Source organism: Panicum virgatum, chromosome 5K (assembly GCF_016808335.1).
Source record: "Panicum virgatum strain AP13 chromosome 5K, P.virgatum_v5, whole genome shotgun sequence".
NCBI classification, from domain to species: Eukaryota; Viridiplantae; Streptophyta; class Magnoliopsida; order Poales; family Poaceae; genus Panicum; species Panicum virgatum.
In genome coordinates this window covers 11,599,783-11,619,936 of record NC_053140.1, presented here as the reverse complement: position 1 = coordinate 11,619,936, position 20,154 = coordinate 11,599,783, and the positions used below count along the sequence as shown (strand labels likewise).

General features: G+C 50.6%; 3 protein-coding genes across 3 annotated transcripts; 1 reads left to right on the top strand and 2 right to left on the bottom strand.

Annotated features, from left to right (window-relative positions):
- Nucleotides 1-696: 696 nt before the first annotated feature.
- Nucleotides 697-3,756, top strand: LOC120706330 (RAP domain-containing protein, chloroplastic-like). The gene is made up of 3 exons (XM_039990948.1): nucleotides 697-2,558; nucleotides 2,672-2,754; nucleotides 3,242-3,756. Exons 1-3 carry the CDS (start codon nucleotides 812-814, stop codon nucleotides 3,311-3,313), a joined length of 1,902 nt encoding a protein of 633 aa, XP_039846882.1. The 5' UTR covers nucleotides 697-811; the 3' UTR covers nucleotides 3,314-3,756.
- A 93-nt stretch (nucleotides 3,757-3,849) lies between these two features.
- Nucleotides 3,850-8,705, bottom strand: LOC120706332 (probable uridine nucleosidase 2). The gene is made up of 4 exons (XM_039990951.1): nucleotides 8,354-8,705; nucleotides 4,701-4,814; nucleotides 4,432-4,567; nucleotides 3,850-4,165 (listed from the first exon to the last, which is right to left on the bottom strand). The coding sequence occupies exons 1-4, from the start codon at nucleotides 8,421-8,423 to the stop codon at nucleotides 4,051-4,053; spliced, it is 435 nt and encodes a 144-aa protein (XP_039846885.1). The 5' UTR covers nucleotides 8,424-8,705; the 3' UTR covers nucleotides 3,850-4,050.
- Nucleotides 8,706-9,059: 354 nt separating this feature from the next.
- LOC120706331 (probable uridine nucleosidase 2) lies at nucleotides 9,060-11,864 on the bottom strand. Its single transcript, XM_039990949.1, has 9 exons — nucleotides 11,620-11,864; nucleotides 11,396-11,511; nucleotides 11,204-11,263; nucleotides 10,850-11,035; nucleotides 10,620-10,724; nucleotides 10,259-10,355; nucleotides 9,719-9,826; nucleotides 9,463-9,598; nucleotides 9,060-9,379 (listed from the first exon to the last, which is right to left on the bottom strand). Exons 1-9 carry the CDS (start codon nucleotides 11,675-11,677, stop codon nucleotides 9,268-9,270), a joined length of 978 nt encoding a protein of 325 aa, XP_039846883.1. The 5' UTR covers nucleotides 11,678-11,864; the 3' UTR covers nucleotides 9,060-9,267.
- Nucleotides 11,865-20,154: the final 8,290 nt, after the last annotated feature.

The following is a 20,154-nucleotide window of genomic DNA, read 5'->3' as shown; positions in this document are numbered from 1 at the left end:
GACATTCTCAACAACCGCCTAAAATCAAAGAGTGACTTCATGGCCATTCACTCTTCACAAAAACTACTACCCAATAGTGAAATTCTTCAATTATATAGACAGGACCGTGCAGTCTTTTTAATTCATTTTCAGCAGAGTTTCGGTTTGATGTTTTTGTTTAGTGTAGCTTCTGCATCGACTCGCCACTACGGATGCTCTAGGGTGACGGAACTACAAGAATACAATCATTTTGGTGAGCGGTGATATATGTGAAAGAGCCTGTTTGGGACGGTGTTGGCGGCACTTAAACGCGGAACGCCAAAATAATCCCGCCAAACGGTTCGTATCAGACGTGTGTTCGCCGAACACACCCAACGCAAAAACGCGGAGGATTGAACTGTGCGGGAGAAAATCACAGAAGTGACGTTCAAGCCGCGTTGGCGTATAAGCGACACGCTTCTAGCGCTCGCTGGCCCAAACAGGGCCAAAGGAACATTCTTTTAGGTGGCAGAAATCTAATTTTCTCAAGAAAATGTATCACATTTCAATGCCGACCGGAGTCTATGCGACATTTTTTTTTAAAAAAAAAGAGTCTATGCATATCGAGCGTCACAAAACACAAAAGAGCATCCGACATTTCGACGCTCGCGGCTTGCCTCTTTCAGCTGGGTCAAGTGGTCATATACTCATATCTCTCATTTTCCGACTAATAAGTGCTTAAAAAAATCCAATTCTTATCCGCAAATATTTGCATCCACGTCCCGTCCGTACACCCCCTCCCTTCTCCCGCAGGCAGTCGCGCGGTGAGCTCGCGGCCGCCGGAGGAGGAGGGATGGAAGCTGCAATCCCCCTCGGCCTGGCCCTCCCCCGGAGCAGCACCGGCATCTGCAGCTTCTCCGTGCTGCTCAAGTCCTCCCCCAAGCCCAGCCTCGGCTGCTTCGGCAGGGTCCCCCGAAAGCCCGCGCTTTTCCCGCCCCGCGCCGTCTCCGAGGACCGCGCCGACGCCACGCCGCAGTGGCAGCTCGACTTTCTGGGCACGGGCGCGGGGAGCCCCGACCCGCTCGATAAGGAGGAGGAGGAGGAGGGAGAGGAGCTTCTCCCCGCCGAGGCCACCGACTGGTGCGTCCGCGCGCGCCACTCGGCGCTGCGCTCCATCGAGGCGCGGGGCCTCGCGCCCTCGCTGCAGCGGATGGTGTCCACGCCCAGGAAGAAGAAGAAGAAAACGAAGGCCGCCAAGAAGAAAGACCTCAAGAAGGCGGCCGCCGAGCTCAAGCGCCGCAAGAAGCAGCTGGATGCTGACTTGGAAGATGACGATGGAGACGAAGGCGGAGATGAGGACGTCGTTGACGATCTGCGGGACATGGACGACCTGGAGCTCCGGGTCGCGCAGTTCGCGGACGGCATGTTCGACGAAAAGCGCCAGAGGAACAGGGAGGCGTTCGTCCAGACGCTGTCCAGGTTCTCGGCCGCGCCGTCCAACCGGAGCAAGGAGGTGTCTCTGAACCGCTCCATCGTCCAGGCGCAGACCGCCGATGAGGTGCTGGCCCTCGCGGCAGAGGTGATCGCCGACGTCGCCAAGGGTCTCAGCCCCTCGCCGCTCACGCCGCTCAACATCGCCACCGCACTCCACCGCATTGCCAAGAATATGGAGGCGGTGTCCATGATGCAGACGCACCGGCTCGCCTTTGCGCGCCAGAGGGACATGTCCATGCTCGTTGGTCTGGCCATGGTCGCGCTGCCGGAGTGCTCGCCACAGGGTGTGTCCAACATCGCCTGGGCATTGTCCAAGATTGGCGGCGACCTGCTCTACCAATCGGAGATGGGTAGGATTGCTGATGTGGCCATCACCAAGGTTCAAGAATTCAATGCACAGAATGTTGCCAATGTCGCTGGAGCATTCGCTTCCATGCGCCAATCAGCACCAGGCCTTTTCTCAGCTCTAGCACAGAGAGCAGCGCAAATACTGCAAACGTTCAAGGAGCAAGAGCTTGCTCAGTTCTTGTGGGGATGTGCTTCTCTGAATGAGTGTCCCCATCCTTTGCTTGACGCACTAGATGCTGCTTTTCAGAATGATTCCAGGTTCCAATGCCATGTAGCTGATGTAACGTCAAGCATGCATCAAGAAATGGACCGTCCTCTGAACTTCAGCCGAGACCAGATTGGGAATATTGCTTGGTCCTATGCTGTAATTGGCCAAATGGACCGTCCATTCTTTTTACATGTCTGGAGAACTCTGAGTCAATTCGAAGAGCAACGGGTCTCCGATCAGTATAGAGAAGACATGATGTTTGCTTCACAAGTTTATCTTGCAAACCAGTCCTTGAAGCTTGAATACCCAAATCTTGGATTGGGCTTAAGGAGTGATCTTGAGGAGAAAATAACAAGAGCTGGAAAGAGCAAAAGGTTCAATCAGAAGACAACGTCTTCATTTCAAAAGGAGGTTGGGCGTCTTCTCTACAGTACAGGGCATGAGTGGGTTAGAGAATATGCCATCGATGGTTACACTGTTGATGCAGTGTTAGTTGATGAGAAGCTTGCATTTGAGATAGATGGGCCGACACACTTCTCCAGGAATTTGGGTATGTTTCTGTTGCTTTTGTGTGCCATTCTGATGGAGCTACAAGTTGACATTTTTCTGTCATCTTACAGAAATATCAAAGAAGAAATTAATTCTAGTGTGCCAATTTTGCAGGTACACCTTTAGGCCACACATCATTGAAACGTCGCTACATTACTGCTTCTGGGTGGAAATTAGTTTCCTTGTCTCTTCAAGAGGTTAGTCATATGCTCACAGCCATTTGTGATATTAATTGGCAGTCATTCTAAATTTATACTATCCCCTGCTTATTTGGTATTATTCTACTGTAGCATTAGGATATTTCAGACCAGAGTTTCATATTCCAATGTCTGAACTTGACATATGCCTGTTAGAAATGGTGCTTTAGTTTTTGTTTTCTAAATATAAGTACCACAAGTCATTTGCTAAAAATGCACCATGTGTTTATTTCTATATGCACTTAATTCTTTTTTCTCTCTCTTCATGCTTCCTTCTGAAATTCAGAGGTCCACGCACCTGTTCTGCTTTGTGTTATAATTGAAGTACCAACTGCTAAGACAAAAATGGTTAGCAAGAAGTAACCTAATATGCTGTCATCAGGGTCTTCAAGTACCTTTGTCCTCAAGATTCTTCAAGTAGATTTTCTTTCTGGTCTGACACTTACCAGGATATGTCTAATTGTTTTGTTTCCCTTGGCAATTACAGTGGGATGAGCTTCAAGGTGAGTTTGAGCAATTGGAATATTTGAGGAGAATATTAGACATAGAGGCTGAATAAGTGCAACAGTTTTGCAATAGAGATTGGGGAAAATGACTTCTAAAAAGGATAACTATACAGGCCTCCACAGAAGTCCAGGTCATTTTCTTGCACATTTGTGGACTTGTCAGTGAGCTTCGGCAACTTCAATTTAGCTCAAACTTAAGATGTGCCACTGTGCTCTGGGTAGTTTTAAGTTAGCTGAGCGTCAGTGATAAGAAGTACAGTTTTAAGTAAACTGTACCATGCTAATTTTGAGACAGCCACTTTGTACTGAAGAAGATTGGAAGCATTGCTTATAGTCAATTCTTGAACATTGTAGCATATCTCGTACTATGAACAATGCAGTGAGCAATAAGCTCCCTATAGAAGAATCGTTATGCTTCACATTGCAAGAGAGTTTGTGGTTGGTGCTACGCGAGTGTTTGATTGATGTGGCATAATGATGAGTCATGCTGGTTCCAGGTGTGAATGCTTTCATTACGTCAAAGTAAACATGCAATTCATGCCTGACGTTTTCATGTCAGCATTTGATGCCAAGAAAATTCCACAAAGAGGATACACAGTTCCAACTTTTCATTCTTTGAACTGCATAAATCTTCGACAGAACAAAGGGTACTTCATCGCCCAAGGTAACAAGAACAAGGCGTTATGTTTCTGAGAAATGCATAATGCAACATCAATTTCATTCAGGAGTCTATTTGGTGACTCGGTGCTGAATTGCAAGGTTGATGATTCTGCCTGGCTTGCTGCTGATGCTAATAATCGTCCGCCATCAGCCTCTGCATCATCAGCTCTACTACGGCAGGGGCATCGACAGCCACAGCAACCTTCACGGTAGGCATGCCAGTCCATGCAGTCATCTCCACATACCTGCAAACCCGTTCGGAAGACTCAGTCCAAGAGACAGAATTCTCTCGGTTCATATCCAGCCATGTCTGAAGCACAGGTAGAGGCTGAATTTGCAGTACATGCAAACTCAAAAGGCAGTAAGGATGAATCCATTCACAATTGACAATTTTCGTTTAGCAACAGAAGACTAGGTGCAAATCACTGCATATTTTTAAGCTGCTTCCTCTTCTTCTTCAATACTACATTTTATTAGCACTTTGTATCAGAGAAAGAGGGAGAGACTTGACCTTTTGTCGTTACTCCTGAAAAGCGTAAGACCCTTTGTGATTCCAGCCGTCTGCACCCTCACGGCACCTTCAGCGAAAGTCATGAGAGAAGGATTCACGGCAGCAAGAAGCGCCGTCGGATCATGGAGGTACACCCCTGCAACCATTTCTGAGTGAGTTCAAGCCACGAGACTGCAAATCTTTTTGATCTGTCTCCTCCTCAAGTTTACCCAATCGACTGAACAAATCTGACCTAGTGCCATTGTGTCAATACCATACATACTACGCACCTTTTCCTTTTGTGAAGTAAACTTCCCTGTGGTAATCGAAATAATGGGCCAGAGGCTTGCACAGGTAGCGAGCGTATTTGCTATCAGACTGCTGAAGCTTCTCCTTGTCAGCATCTGCAACAATTAAGGGATGTGGCGAGCATGTTATTCAGTTGTCCACACGTGATACATGGCAACTGCAACAATTAAGGGATGTTGTGTGATCTGATATGATCCCTTAGTCTTTGGATAAAAGTGCTAAACTTTTAACACTAGTCCATCCAAACAGGAGTCCTAATGGGTAAGCAAAACTGTAGCCAACTCTAGCACACTATGAATGCTAATAGGTGCTAAAGTTTAGCACTCAACTTTAAGTACATCCAAACATGCCCTCATTGCAGCAGACATCGTGAACAGAAGTCAGGTGATTTTTCTTTTGTTTCTTTCTGATTCAGCTTCAGAGTTCGTCAGCTCTTCAGAGTACGCAATGCGCCGTCAGGAACTCACATTCGACTCGGCTGCAGGGTTGACGTTCCCGTTGACTGAGTACGCGCCGCCAAGAACAACCACCTGCCCGACCTTCTTGGGGAACGAAGGGTCGAGCTCCAGAGCCTGGGAAATGGCCAGAATGTCAGATGGGGAGATCGATCTGGCACTTCCATTGGAGTGATGGGGAGGGAGCAAAGAGAAGCGGACCAGAGCGAGGTTGGTGAGAGGGCCGAGGGCGACGACGGTGACCTGCCCAGGGTACAGGATCGCCTGCTCGACGAGGAAGGCCGCCGCCGGCTGGTCCACTGGCTTCGTCGCGGTCGCCGGCGGGAGGCCCTGGTTTCCCATGCCGTCTGAACCGTGGCACGAGCTCGCGATCCTCAGCTTGGTGTCCTTCTGCGAATTCCATGCGTGAATGGTACCATACTGAGCGAGCTTGGTGTCTCCATTGCCAAGAAAAAGATGAAAAAAATTTGGGAAAAATAACACGAAGAAGAAATGCTAGGGGCCTTGAGTGCTACTGCTACATGGGACCCCTCTGCCCCGGGGATCTCGGTTCTTCCAACGGCCTCCAGCTCTGCTCAAAAAAAAAAAAAAAAAACGGCCTCCAGCTGAAATGCATTAGCATTTAGCAACTGTGACAGCAGTAGCAGAAGGCATGGAAGGCTGTTGGAAATAAACCCAGCGCGATCGTGTTCGCGGCTGGGGGTGCGTGTGCGCGCGTGTGTGAGCTCGGGTCCGGCCGTGTGTGCGTGCCGGGATGAGCGGAATGCGATTGTGTGCGGCGATCGTCGTGGCGTGAGTGGAGTCAAGATCGGGGGTGATCGAGCTCGTCCGAGCGAGTAGAAGGGAGGCCGTTGGGGTTGTTAGAGCGCCCGTATTGACCGCGGTATCTCCGGAGCACGTCAAGCGCGCAGGAGCGCGTCGCGGCGGAGCAGAGGAGGTCGTGGCGGTGAGATAGGGCAGCGCGGTGAGATAGCTTTCTTGTAACCCTGTGATCATGCTACTGCGAGGAATTGGAAAAAGGCGCTCGGCGTCGAGCGTTTGAGCGCGAATTCCTCCCGTGTCTACTGTTCATCTTCCTCCTCCCGCCGAACGAAATTCGTCGCGTCCGTGCGCTAATTCGTGAGGAGAGCGGGTCAGTGAGCTTGAGTGAGAGGAGCTGCGTAGATTGCGCACCTAATTCTGGGCGGAGTATCGCCGGAGGGGTGAGTTCACCGTTGAACCCCCCGGCGGTGCTTTGTTTCGTGGCGCGGCAGCATTTGGTATCAGAGCCAGTTGATTTCAGGGGGCAATGTCGTCCTCACCGTGCCAACATTTGGTATCAGAGCCAGTTGATTCCAGGGGGCAATGTCGTCCTCACCACGGCACTCGGTGACGCCACCTCGTCAACGATTGCGCGGTCGTTCTCCACCGAGGAGGCCGCGGACGCGCGAGGTCACCGTCGAGCACTTCGTGGCGCGAATTGCGACATCGGGCTCCGTCAACTACCCAGTGCTGACGCCGTCGAGCTACACGGCGTGGGCGATCAAGATGGAAGCCATCCTCGACGCGCAGAGCCTCTGGGAGGCCGTGTCTCCGTCGAGCGGAGCCGAGGTGGATGCGCGGCGTGGCAAGACGGCGTGCGCGCATCTTCTCCAAGCCTTGCCGGAGGACATTCTGATGCAGGTCTCGTGCAAGCCAACGGCGCATGAGGTGTGGGAGGCGTTGAAGACTCGATTCGTCGGCGCAGATCGAGTCCGGACGGCACGCCTCGCCATGCTCAAGGGAGAGTTCGACCAGCTGCTCATGGCGGACGGTGACGCGCTGGACGAACACGCTGGAAAGATCAGCGGCATGGCAGCGATGTTTGCTAGCCTCGGGTCCATGCTCAACGACGCAGCCATGGTGAAGAAGCTGCTCGACACCGTGCCCGACCGGCAGTACCCGGCGGTGGCGGGGATCGAGCAGTTCTGTGATGTGGACGCGATGCCGTTCGAGGAGGCGCTCGGGCGGCTCAAGGCGTTTGACGAGCGTTCAAGGCGGCGCGCACAGATCACCGGCAGGCAGGCGGTGCCCGGTGGTCAGGGATCGTCAGGCGGCCAGGGCGACGGCGAGCGGCTCCTGCTCACGGAGGAGTGGAGGGCGCGGCGCAAGGTGAAGTCGGTCATCGGCAAGTGCTTCAACTGCGGCGTGTGCGGCCACTTCGCCCGGGATTGCCGCAAGCCCAAGAAGGAGGTCGTCATGGCTGCCACGGCGGACGTCGACGACGAGCCAACGTTGCTCTGAAGATCCCGGCGTAGGCGGCGCTGGGTTTAGGGGGTGATTGTTGGAAATAAACCTAGCGCGATCGTGTTCACGGCTGGGGGGTGCGTGTGTGCGCGCGGGTGTGAGCTTGGGTCCGGCCGTGTGTGCGCGCTGGGACGAGCAGAACGCGATTGTGTGCGGCGATCGTCGTGGCGTGAGTGGAGTCAAGATCGGGGGGGGGGGGGGGTGATCGAGCTCGTCCGAGCGAGCAGAAGGGAGGCCATTGGGGTCATTAGACCGCCCGCATTGACCGCGGTTTCTCCGGAGCACGTCAAGCGCGCAAAAGCGCGTCGCGGCGGAGCAGAGGAGGTCGTGGCGGTGAGATAGGGCAGCGCGTGGTCGTGGGGTGCGTCCGCCTGGCTATATAGCTTTCTTGTAACCCTGTGATCATGCTACCGCGAGGAATTGGAAAAAGGTGTTCGGCGTCGAGCTTTGAGCGCGAATTCCTCCCGTGTCTACTGTTCATCTTCCTCCTCCCGCCGAGCGAAATTCGTCGCGTCCGTGCGCTAATTTGTGAGGAGAGCGGGTCAGTGAGCTTGAGTGAGAGGAGGTGCGTAGATTGCGCACCCAATTCTGGGCGGAGTATCGCCGGAGGGGTGAGTTCACCGTTGAACCCCCCGGCGGTGCTCTGTTTTCGTGGCGCGGCGGCGATCGGAGCTGCGCCAACAAAGGCGACAGCCATACTAGACCAGGTGGAGCGCGTTGCGGGTGGCGACGGCGGTGTGGACGTTGTCGAAGGTGGTGGTGAGGCCCAGCACCTCCAGCTCCGGCGACCGCAGCGCCACCAGGATGGCCATCGCGTCGTCTGAGCCATGGGAACGAACGATCCACCGGCTGGTTACAATCAATCGCGGTGCTAACCGGAGAACTAACAAGGAGAATGGAAGGGCGATACGGACCGATTCCCGGGTCGGTGTCGATGATCACCTTCTTCATCCTCTCGCCGACTTTCATGGCTGCCGTGGCCATCGATTCCGACCTTTCATGGGAAAGGGCAGGGACTAGTAACCAATCGACGGCTACTAATATCTATGCGTCCAAAGCTGTTCTGTTCGAGGCCAAGACATTGGGCGGCCCGAGTAGTTTAATCGGTTTGGTGCTTGTGTATTTTGTGCTCCCAAGTCCCAACTAATCACGCTTACATTTTGACTATGCTGACAAAGCTTGAAAGCTTGGTCGGTATCAAATTGGAGGCAAGGAAAGGCAAGTTTAGATTAGTTTGAGACCAAGCAGAACTTAAAATTCATTGTGTCAAGCAGAACAAGTTTAGATTACACTTAAAATGCATTTCCTTTTTTAATTCATTGTAATCGATTTAACGGTCTCCAAACTTAGAATTGCTTTGCGTCATCATATGCTGTTGACAATTGAAAACTTGGCACAACAATCTGCAGAACTAAGTTAGTTCATCAATTAACTTTCACCTGACACGGGTTTTTTTTTGCAGGTCCTGAATACCACAAACCGCTCTATGTCTACCTAAGCAGGAACTCTGTCCGGTGATCTGCTTGATAAAGTTCTTCCCTGCATCCACTTCCTACCCCTTTACACCTGTTGTTGGGATCAGAAGGGTTAGTGCTGAACGGTGAGTCAGGCAGGAACATATGCATCAACCACAAACACCATGAATGTCTGATGTTACACATTCCAACGCTTTCTTTCTTATAGACTGTAAAAGTCTCAACAAAATAGAGGAGCATCATCCCTCTAAGTTACAAGTACAAAGAGCTTTCTTTCGAGAAGCATGGATGCATAGTGCAGCATCAGCTTCAATTATGATTCTTCCTGGGTCGTGCTAATCAGCGGTCGATGGTTAATCATCTGTCATCAGCCTCTGCATCATCAGCTCCACCACCGCGGGGGCATCAACGGTGACTGCAACCTTCACGGTCGGCATGCCCGTCCAGGCTGTGATCTCCCCGTACCTGCAAAACCAGTATATCTGATTGAATTCTCCATTATAAACACAGTACATAGCTTGAATGTGATATATGCCGTTGCTACAAACCTTTTCTTGGTATTGTCGAAAACTGTAAGACCCTTTGTTATTCCAACTGTCTGTACCCTGACAACACCTTCTGTGTAAGTCATCAGTGATGGATTTACTGCAGCTATAAGCGTTGTCGGATCATGAAGATACACTCCTGCAAGAATTTCAGTGTGAAATAAAGCCACAAGGTTTTCCATGTTATGATCTGTCCCTTCAACAAGTAATTTGACTTAACCATTTCAGCCCTCCCTGCATGATACTGATATATACAAACCTTTTATGAAGTAAGCATCTTTGTGGTAATCATAATAGACGCCCATTATCTTGCATAAGTAGCGAGCATATTTGCTATCACACTGTTCAAGCTTCTCCCGGTCAGCATCTGCAGTACAAGGATGTGTCAATGTTTCATGGAGTTGTCAAACCGCCAAAGCACTTGTGTTCTAATACATGGCATGGGTGCATGGCAAGTTGGCCACTACCAATTTGGTAATCATAATAGAAGCACTGAAGGTCAGTGGCCAGTGCACAATGTCTGAAAAAGGGATATCTAATATGATAATATTATAAGGACACTGCCTTTATCAATGCATCATTATTAAAAGAACAAGGGCTAACAACAAGTAGAATAGGAAAAATATAACCCTTGCATGAAAAATCAGAAGCTAAAGATGATACCATGCAACTAACTGTAGTTGTTTTCAGCTCTTATTGCAGATGGTTGTAGCGGAGTAGGATGAAACTAGAAGGTATACATGTTAGGTCCATTATGTTCGCATTTGTATGCTCTGATACTCATTAACCCACAAGTTACCTGTAAGAACTACTTGGTGGGTTACATTTAGTCCTATGGCCAAAATATCAGCACCGCAGGTGAACACAATATCTGCTGCGTCAGGATCCCCAAATATCTGTTAATAAACATAAATCTATCAGTGATGGGCCTGACACAAGAGGCAAAGTGATGCATTACTCAAACATCAAGAAATCATAGGGAGGTTTTATTTTTCTCTGAATTCCTAGGGAAACAGCATGATGCTAACAAAGTATTACTGCATATGTTCTCAAATTGTGGTAGCTGCCAACTCCATTTGCAGGGCGCGAGTAAAAACCATGTATGTAACCTCGTGCTAACTAAGAGATGCTATCAGAGAAAATTAAGGGGAAGCCCTCACATTTGCCTCAGCTCCAGGGTTGACGTTTCCATTGACCGAATACGCACCACCAAGAATAATAATCTGCCCTATCTTCTTGGGGAACGAAGGATCAAGCTCGATGGCCTGGGAATGAGACATTGGCATTACCATGGGAGGAAGCCAGACAATTTAGATCAGAACACAGTAATAGTGCAATACTAGATGCATTAGTGTAGTGGGCAATCAAAGGAAAGGAAAGCAGAGCGGACCAGAGAAAGGTTGGTCAGCGGACCAAGGGCAACGACGGTAACTTGTCCGGGGTACAGATTTGCCTGCTCAACAAGGAATGCAGCAGCCGTCTGATCTATCGGTTTCGTAGTCGGTGCAGGGAAGTCCTGGTTTCCCAGACCGTCCGAGCCGTGGACGAAGCTCGCGATCCTGAGCTTGATGGCTTTCTGCGCTCCGTGTACATGGAACGAAGAAACAGTTAATTGCTGATCAAGATGATGCAGTAAATGAACAGACATTCCAAAAACAGTTAACTGCTGATCAGCAGTTATTTGTCGTTGCTTGAAATTGCAGTGCAGAGTACTGATCAGAAAGAGAGTTTCAGTAGTAACTACCTTGACCGTTACATGGGATCCCTCCGCGACGGGGATGTCGGTCCGGCCAACGGCCTCCAGCTGAAACGCAGCACGAGCCAGGACGATGTGATCCCATCAAGCGAAAACAGGTTCGCAGGCAGGCAGATGAAGAGACGGGGAGGACGGGGAGCCCGGCGGCGGGCGGGGAGGGAAGAAGGAAAGCCGACGCACCAGGTGGAGCGCGTTGCGCGTGGCGAGGGCGGTGTGGACGTTGCCGAAGGTGGTGGTGAGGCCGAGCACCTCGAGCTCCGGCGAGCGCAGCGCCACGAAGATGGCCATCGCGTCATCTGCTCCGCCGCCCAAGGACACTCACGCTGGTCCGTCAGCCGGCCGTGGCGCACGAGATTGAGGATGGAAGAAGACGAGTGGGGGCGTATGCGTATTGTATTACGGACCGATTCCGGGGTCGGTGTCGATGATGACCTTCTTCCTCGGCCCCTCCGCCGCCGCCATGGATCCCACCACACCCAGATTTCGATGGGGGAGTAAGGCTAATGGGGGGTGTCCGGTGCCCCCACGACGAATCTGGATAGGATCCCTAGTCGAGCACGGGACCTCGAGTAAAAATAGGGAGATGGGTGGAAGAAGAACGCGCCCGACGGTGACAGCGCCCGAGAACAAAAAGCGGTGCAGAAGCAGAGCTGACGCAACAGCCCACGGCCATGTGCTTCCAAGATGAAAAGGATATTTTTTTAGTTAAATACACTAACGGCCCTCGAACTTGTCCTGAGATACCTTAGATCCACTTAGGTCCATAACTCTTGACATAACGCCACGTGGCATGAATATATGCAAAAAAAACCCTCCAAAATTGCTATCTTCTATCTTCACCCCCTCCCTCCCGTTCTTTCTCTTTCTCTCTCCCGACGCCTCCCCTGCTTCCTCCGCCAGTGCGTGGAGCTCGCCGCCGCCCCCTGCCTCGTCGCCTTCCACTGGAGCTCGCGGATGCCGCGGATGCCGCCGCCCCCTGGAGCTCGTGGCCGCCGCCCCTGGAGCTTGCGGACTCCGCGCTCGCCGCCGCCCCTAGAGTTTGCGGCCTTCGCGGCCGCCGCCCCTGGCTCGCCGCTTCCTCCGCTCGGTCTCGAGCCAGTGGCACGGCGGAGCAGGGGCCCCACCCCCGTCGGCGCAGCGGGAAGAACTGTTGGCGGCGGCGCATCCAGCTGGACATCGTGGAGCACCCCGGCGCCGGCGGGCTCGGCACCGGAGGCGGCGGGTCGGCGTCCTTCTTCAAGCCGTGGTGCGAGCAGACGCCGGGCAGCGGCAGCGGGCACGGCAGCTCGGGAAGGGGCGGCTGTTGTGATCTTTGTTTCTTAGATGCCCAAACAGGGAGCATGAACAATACGAAGACAATGAAAGCAGATGTCGAACTTTCCAGTAAAGATTAGAAAATTCAACCCTTTACACTGTGGAGACAGGGGGCTATTTATACCCCTAGCCCTCGGCTAGGTTTTCCTAAATTGCCCCCTCCCAACTCATTTACAGCTCACTCTTGGCCGGTTCCGGGGTAAAATTACAAGATGATAGGTTTACAAATCCGACATTCTCACGCATTTGGAGGGTGTACAACTCCGACCTTCTTATATACTCACGTTTTACTCACGTGTCTTCAGTCGACGAAGGTCACCATAACCTTCGGGTACCTCCGGGAGCTTGGGTCTTGAAGGTCTCATCAACAACCGGTCAGTCGTCACCATTCCCGGTCGCGGGCTCTTCTCCCGAAGGTCTCGAACTTCGAGTTTACGCTTCCGGGTAGACGTTCGTCACCTTCGACGCGGTGGAGACTAAATCCTTCGGACCGAAGGTCTTGGAGCTTGTGCTTGCGCTTCAGGGTAGCTATCCGTTACCTTCGGCCTTCGGAAGGTGATATCCTTCGGACCGAAGGTCATGGTCTTCGAGCTTGCGCCTCTCAGCATTCATCCGATACTTTCGGGTGTGCTTAGCTCCATTTCATTGTAGCCCTGCAAACAGGTTAGGGAGCATTTCACAGGTTAGGGAGCATTTCCGAGGGTGAGGGCTTGACCCGAAGGTCCAATCCCCAACAGTAGCCCCTCGAGGGCGAGGTCCGAAGCCGACGGTCCGAACCCTTGTTAATGAAGAAGATTGCGTGTAACCTTCGGGAAGCTCCCGAGGAAAAACGTCTCCCGAACCGTCGGCTGCAACGGTCGGTTTTTGTTGTGTACGTGTCGTTGCCTGATTGCGCCGCTTGGGCTGGAGTCTCCTCGATTTTACCGCTAGAACTGTTCCTTTTCACCGTCTATATAAGCGGAGGAGGGGGGTAGAACCTGTGCCCTTTCGAGCTTTGCTATCCTTCGTCGCTTTTTGCTATAAAGCGTTTTGTCCGAAGGTTCTTGTGCATGTTGAAGCTGCTTGTTTTCCTCTGTGTAAGTAACTACGGCTCATGGCTCGGACTAAACAGATAGCGAGGCTGATCGAAGGTTCGCTTTTTTGTTTGTGATTTGACTTTGTTTTTTTGTTTACTTTTGTAGTTATGGCATTTATTAAGAGGGCAGTTCTCCGTACAGACTCTGGTGCAGCTTCCGAAGGAGAGGCGGGTGGTTCGCAGCCTTCTCAGCAGCAGCGGTCCAGCGAAAGCCTCTCGGCTGTTTCTGCGGACGTGTCGGATCTGATGGCTCCAGAGAAACGTAAGACTCTGCTTTTCGAGCCATCTGTTGTATCTCAGAGCATGATAGACTTCTACGTTACGAAGGGCTACTTCGCCGAGGGGGTTTGCCGCCCTCCGGGGGCAGAATTGGTTCCTGTACCAGAGACCGGCGAGGTTGTAGTCTTTAAGGATTTTTTTACAGCGGGACTTAGACTTCCGATGGATCCAATTGTGCCGAAGCTTTTGGAGCCATTCAACGCGAAGCTACACCATTTCACTCCGAACGGGATTGTTGCACTGTCCAAGTTTCTGTGGGTAGTGCGGAGTTTCGGAGGGGAGGTGTCTGTGGATGCGTTTTGCAGGCTCTTTCAGCTACACTGCCAGCCTCGGAAGGTCTATGTAGATGACGATGATGAGCTTAGCGAGGTTCAGAACGGCTGCTGCACCTTCGTTCCTCGCAAACCGAACAAAAGGACTAGCCTGTTGAAGGTTATGCTCTCGACAGCTTACAAGAACAAGTGGGAAGGGAACTGGTTGGAATACTGGTTTTACGCGAAGATTGGCTTCCCCGATCCCGAAGGTTCTAACGAGGAGAAGTACCTTCTTGCCTCGGACATTGAGATGTTCGATCAAGTTTATCAGCCTGCCTTCAACAAACGAGGACCGGGTTTCAAGTCGTGTCTGGAAGCTTTCATGACAGCTTGCCAAGTTTGTGGTGGCCGGGATGCTGTCGAGGAGTTTCTGGCTGCGAAGGTTTGGCCACTGGCTGCTGGCTGGTCTCCGGTGAGGTTCGAGCGCAAGAGTTTTGTTGGTTTGAAGTACGAAGTGACTTCTCCGTTTTTTGGGCTTCGAAGACTCGAAGGTGCCAGCGATGAAGTTATTGTTGACGATGTAAGCATCTAGGCCCTCAAGGTATGTTTCGGTGATTAATGACAACCATTATTGTGGCTAATGAGTTTGTGCAGCTTAATAGATCATTATCGCTCATTTGGTCATATGTCAAAAGAGGCCCCTTAATTTCATTATTCAAAAAGTCGATCTCGGTACTCAATTCAATTATATGTCAAGGCTAAGGATCTTTCTAGTCCTAAGTGTCACAAGGTTGAGAAGGACACTTAGGTTAGTATAGGTTTTATAGTTTTATAGTGATTGCACTATTAAGAGGGGTTAAGGCTAAGTAACTTGAGCATGGACATGGTCATTTGAAAATGGATGCACACTATGGTCACTCAGGTTTCTAGAAGTTCAAATAAGTGGTTCTCAAACTATATCTCAAGAATATTTGGATTTCATTCAAGACTCAGATCAGAAAAGACAAAATCAGAAAAAGTCTATACACCGGTTTAACCGACGCTCTCAATTTTCTATACGTCGGTTAAACGAAGTCAGCAGAGTCTGGACAAATTCAATACACCGGTTAAACCGACGTGTTTGAAATTAACGTCGGTGCATTAGTCCAGAGTTGGTTTTTCCAGGGTATTTCAAGTTCTATACACCGGTTAAACCGACGCTGTTTAAATCAAGACGTCGGTGCAATTGACCAGTGAGATGGTTTTTTCAGAGGAATTCAAAAGTTGTACTCACCGGTTAAACCGACGATAGGTTTGAGTTAACGTCGGTGCAGTTGTCCAGAGACTTGGTTTTTCAGTTGATCAGTGGACAACTACACTCACCGGTTAAACCGATGATACGCCGGTTAATCTGCCCAAGTTGCAACGGCTAGTTTTCAGAAGAGGCAGTTTACATTCACCGGTTAAACCGACGATGACTATTGGAGGGACGTCGGATTAACCGGCGCTACGCAGTTTTCTGGCAGCTTTTCTCCAACGGCTCTATTTGTGTGAGCTGCCTATATATACCCCTCCAATGGGTCATTTCGCCCACTCTTGACATCAGGCAACATCCATACACTCATACTATAGTCAAGAGCCACATTGAGCTTCATCATTCACATACTTGTGCTTTCAATCAATCAAGAAGCAAGATTAAGGACTTGAGTAGAGAGAAGCTAGTGTGCATCCGTTCTTGGTGATCGGTTCTTGCTCAAGTGAAGGCCTTAGCTTGTTACTCTTGGTGATTGGCATCACCTAGGCGATCTTGGTGATCGAGGTGTTTCTCGTGGAGCTTGCCAAGGATTGTGGGAGCCCGGAGAAGAAGATTGTACGTGGCTTGATCTCCACCACGCCGGGATGGTGAACGGAGACTCTTAGTGAGCGCCCTCGTCTCGGTGACTTGGGAGGTGACAATACTCTTTGTGAGTGTCACAACGTGGATTAGGGGTGTGTGCCAACACATCGATACCACGGGAAAAAATCCGGTCGTCTCTTGTCCACTCTCTTTATTCAAGCATTTTCTTTCATGCAATTTACTCATGTGCTTGACTTAGAGATCATAACTTAGCTCTACCTTGCTAGGCTTTACTTTGTTTTATCTCTCTTAGCTTGTGTAGGTAGCCTAGTTATCCGGTTGGTGAATTGGTGCCCTACTAGCATTGCATAGGTTAAGGTTGCTTTACTTTATTTTAGAAATTGAAAAAGGCCCAATTCACCCCCCCTCTTGGTCCATCGATCCTTACAGACGAGCTAGAGCGTCGGGCTGCGGAGATTTTGGGGCCATGGAACAAAAAGGAGTACCGCTCTTTGGTTGAGGTGTGCGGAGGGAACCTTCGGTTGAACCGTTGCTTAGCTGAGATGGGCGTCGCTTACGAGCCTCGGCCGGTCCCGGCTAACGCCATTGCAAGGATGACACCGCCGGGGAACGTAGGCTCGGAGGTTCCTGAGGCGAAGTCCAACGGAAAAGCTAAGGCGGAGGTGGCGGGGAGCTCCGGGTCTGCCGGTGCGCGGGGGCGCGGTCGCGGTCGGAAACCTTCGGGCTCGAAGGTTTCAGTTGCGCGGGCAGAGAGTGCCAAGAGAAAGGCGCAAGATGAGGAGGTTTCTTCGGGCGACAGCGGTACGCCCTCATTTATGGAAGAGCTCATGGGGACGGTGGGCGGGGAGATTGTAGTTCCTGAAGGGAGGCTTTTTAGATCCCATTATGATCTTAGCGATGAGTACGGGACCATGCTTTTCGGTTCCGGCCGTCGGGTTGAGGTGGCGAAAGCGTTGATTAATCTTTATTGTTCATCCGAAGGTACGACGAAACGCCGGAGGATTCAGAGCCTCGTCAAGACTGGGACCAAGCCCGCGGACCTTCCAAGGCCGCCCGTGCCGAAGGGTGCCGCCTCGACGGCCGATGTCTTAAAGGACTCGGCTCCAGCCCCGAAGGTCGCGCAGCCTGTGTTGAACATCGAGGAGGGGGAGGTCTTGGTGGGTGAGACACTGATGGCGCTCAGAGGTGGGGAGGCTCGTGGAGTTTCCTTTGCTCCACCTTCGGACAGGGAGGTGGATGCTTTGGAGGGGATGACCTTCGATGAGTCTGGTAAGTTTCACCTATTTTTCCTTTCCTGACTTCCTAGCTTGATCGCCGCGTCCGAAGGGTTTTTTACTTTTGCTTCCTGCAGCTGTATCGGCGTCGATGCAGCAGCTGTTGGCCGTGATGCAAGGGCCTGGAACGACTGGGATTCTCCCTCTCGAGAAAGGTTTGTGGACTTTTTTTTATTTTTTTTTGTCTCTTGAACTATTTCTAGAGTTCCCGAAGGTGATTTTGTTTTTGATTCAGGGTTTGAGGCTACGGTGGCTGAAGCGTCCACCTCCGACGCTGCTTTCATCGTTGGTGAGCTAAGTAAGAGGCTTACCCATGCTAGTCGGATGTTAATACAAAAGACCAAGGCAGATGCTAATCTTCTTGAGAAAAGTGCCACCGAGAGATTGAGCTTGGCTGATAAACTGCGGCGGGCTGAGGCGGAGGTTCTCGCTCTGAGAGAGGAGAACCAGCAACTGAAGGTTAAGTGCTCGAAGTTGGAGTCAACCGCTTCGGATAACGAGAGGGTTCTAGAGAGCCTACGGAGGGCTGTTGAGGAGGATGCAAACGAGAAATCTGCCCTTAAGAGTAGGATCACGGAGTTGGAATGGGTTCAGGCTAGAATGGCAGAACTCGAGCGGGTCATACCCGAGGTTGCCAGACGGGCCGAAGGAGTGTACCAGGAGTACAAGAAGGCTCTTGGTGCCCTTGGAGCTGAGCCTTTGCCCTTGCCTAAGCCGGTCGAAGGTCTTCAAGTTTTCTTTTTGCTTTTGGACTGGTTGAAGTCGGAATTTGAAGGCCCTGGCGAGGTGATGAGCGTGGCAAATGACAACGCGGCCTCTGTTTCCTTCAAGGGGCTTGTTGGAAATCTTCTTCGTGTCGGCGCAGTTGATCTTGCCCGACTGGATGGTTTTCAATATGTACCATACGAAGGTTTGGCGGTCGAGGTGGAAAAAATTCAAGAGTTGAAGGCTTCTTTTTTTGAGCGTTTCTGGGAAACTTCTGGCAAGGTTGCTGTTCGGACTCTGGCTGCCGCAGCTGCTGAGGTAGGTTTTTTTTTGATTGGTTTTGTCTATTTGGTGCAGGAGGCATCTCCTGATCGTCCTTCGGAGGATAATCGAATGTCCGAGGATCAGAGATCTCCTTCGGGGACTGGTGCTGCTGGTTCTTCCGGGGCTCAGGTCTAGAGATTAGCTTGTGGAGATTTGTTTCTAGGACTTGGATTTTTTGTAAATATTCCTGTACTGCAGGACGCGAACAATGCTAGGGTAAAGATGAGCTGGGTGGCCTTCAGCCTTGCTCACCCTGGGTGCAGCGTAGCGGAGTACTTATTTTGGTCCGGTTGTGACTCGTTGTAATTTTTGCTTTGTTTCCCGAACGTTACCTTTGCGAGGTCCTTGAAATGAATGATATTCTCGCATGTCTTTCTTTGTGCATCCTTCGCTTTGTATCCCTGGATGCATCCTTCGAGATGCTTTGTTGTATGCATCCTTCGAGGTGCTTTGTTGTATGCATCCTTCGAGGTGCTTTGTTGTATGTGGAAAAAACTTCTAAAATTTTGTTATTGTTATTACCCGACGAGCTAAGTGCGATAGTAATGTTTAGAAAAACGTCTCCCCCCTTTCTCGCACTTGGCTCGTTGGGTCCTTAGTTCGAAGGATGCGTTAAGACTGTGCTTCGGGTTGCCGTTTGTTGGCATCGAAGGTTATCATGAGTTTGCCCGAGGCAGTGCGCGCGAGTTTTGTTTTTGGAAAAACGTCTCCCCCCTTTCTTGCGCGTTTTGTCTCGAGTTGTGGTCGGATGATGGATGCCAATTACTTGTAGAAAAAACATCTCCCCCTTCTGGCATCCGTCTTTCGAATTCCTCGGCGTTTTTTTTTACTTATTGTGCTTGTGCCGAAGGTTTTTTGGTCCGGACCTTTAAAAGGTCGAAGCCCCTTGGCGTTATTTTTGCACTTATTGTGCTTCTGCCGAAAGTTTTTTGGTTCGGACCATTAAAAATTCGAAGCCCCTTGGCGTTATTTTTGCACTTATTGTGCTTCTGCCGAAGGTTTTTTGGTTCGGACCATTAAAAGGTCGAAGCCCCTTGGCGTTATTTTTGCACTTATTGTGCTTCTGCCGAAGGTTTTTTGGTTCGGACCTTTAAAAGGTCGAAGCCCCTTGGCGTTATTTTTGCACTTATTGTGCTTCTGCCGAAGGTTTTTTTGGTTCGGACCATTAAAAGGTCGAAGCCCCTTGGCGTTATTTTTGCACTTATTGTGCTTCTGCCGAAGGTTTTTTGGTTCGGACCTTTAAAAGGTCGAAGCCCCTTGGCGTTATTTTTGCACTTATTGTGCTTCTGCCGAAGGTTTTTTGGTTCGGACCATTAAAAGGTCGAAGCCCCTTGGCGTTATTTTTGCACTTATTGTGCTTCTGCAGAAGGTTTTTTTGTTCAGACCATTAAAAGGTCGAAGCCCCTTGGCGTTATTTTTGCACTTATTGTGCTTCTGCCGAAGGTTTTTTGGTTCGGACCTTTAAAAGGTCGAAGCCCCATGGCGTTATTTTTGCACTTATTGTGCTTCTGCCGAAGGTTTTTTGGTTTGGACCTTTAAAAGGTCGAAGCCTCTTGGCGTTTGGATAAGTATTCAAAGTTTGTGGATTCTGCATACTTTGCTAACTTACTGTTTGGTGCCGCATGTAGGTGTTTGCCGAAGCTTGTCACTTGGGCTGCTTCGGTGAAGGTGACAATTTGTTTGGGGAAATTCATTGTATTGAAATTGCTTACAATGGGTCCGCCTCGTCAAAAACCTCACCTCCGATGTGGAGTTTCCCCTTGTGAGGAAAAGAGTACGGCCCGTTTGCAATGTAAAAAAGAACTGAAAATAAATTCGAAGTTCCGCAATCGCTTATAGCTTCGCGATGTGTCCTTTTTACAAGTTTATATGTAGAA

Bases quoted from the DNA above. Each gene is read 5' to 3' on its own strand.
- LOC120706330 (XM_039990948.1), top strand. From the start codon at position 812: ATGGAAGCTGCAATCCCCCTCGGCCTGGCCCTCCCCCGGAGCAGCACC. The intron at 2,559-2,671 runs GTATGTTTCTGT...CCAATTTTGCAG, and splicing joins ACACTTCTCCAGGAATTTGG to GTACACCTTTAGGCCACACA. The intron at 2,755-3,241 runs GTTAGTCATATG...TGGCAATTACAG, and splicing joins TTTCCTTGTCTCTTCAAGAG to TGGGATGAGCTTCAAGGTGA.
- LOC120706332 (XM_039990951.1), bottom strand. From the start codon at position 8,423: ATGGCCACGGCAGCCATGAAAGTCGGCGAGAGGATGAAGAAGGTGATC. The intron at 4,815-8,353 runs GTCCGTATCGCC...TAATTGTTGCAG, and splicing joins CGACACCGACCCGGGAATCG to ATGCTGACAAGGAGAAGCTT. The intron at 4,166-4,431 runs GTCAAGTCTCTC...ACGGGTTTGCAG, and splicing joins TTCAGGAGTAACGACAAAAG to GTATGTGGAGATGACTGCAT.
- LOC120706331 (XM_039990949.1), bottom strand. From the start codon at position 11,677: ATGGCGGCGGCGGAGGGGCCGAGGAAGAAGGTCATCATCGACACCGAC. The intron at 11,512-11,619 runs GTCCGTAATACA...GCGGCGGAGCAG, and splicing joins CGACACCGACCCCGGAATCG to ATGACGCGATGGCCATCTTC. The intron at 10,725-10,849 runs GTCCGCTCTGCT...TCTCATTCCCAG, and splicing joins CGCTGACCAACCTTTCTCTG to GCCATCGAGCTTGATCCTTC.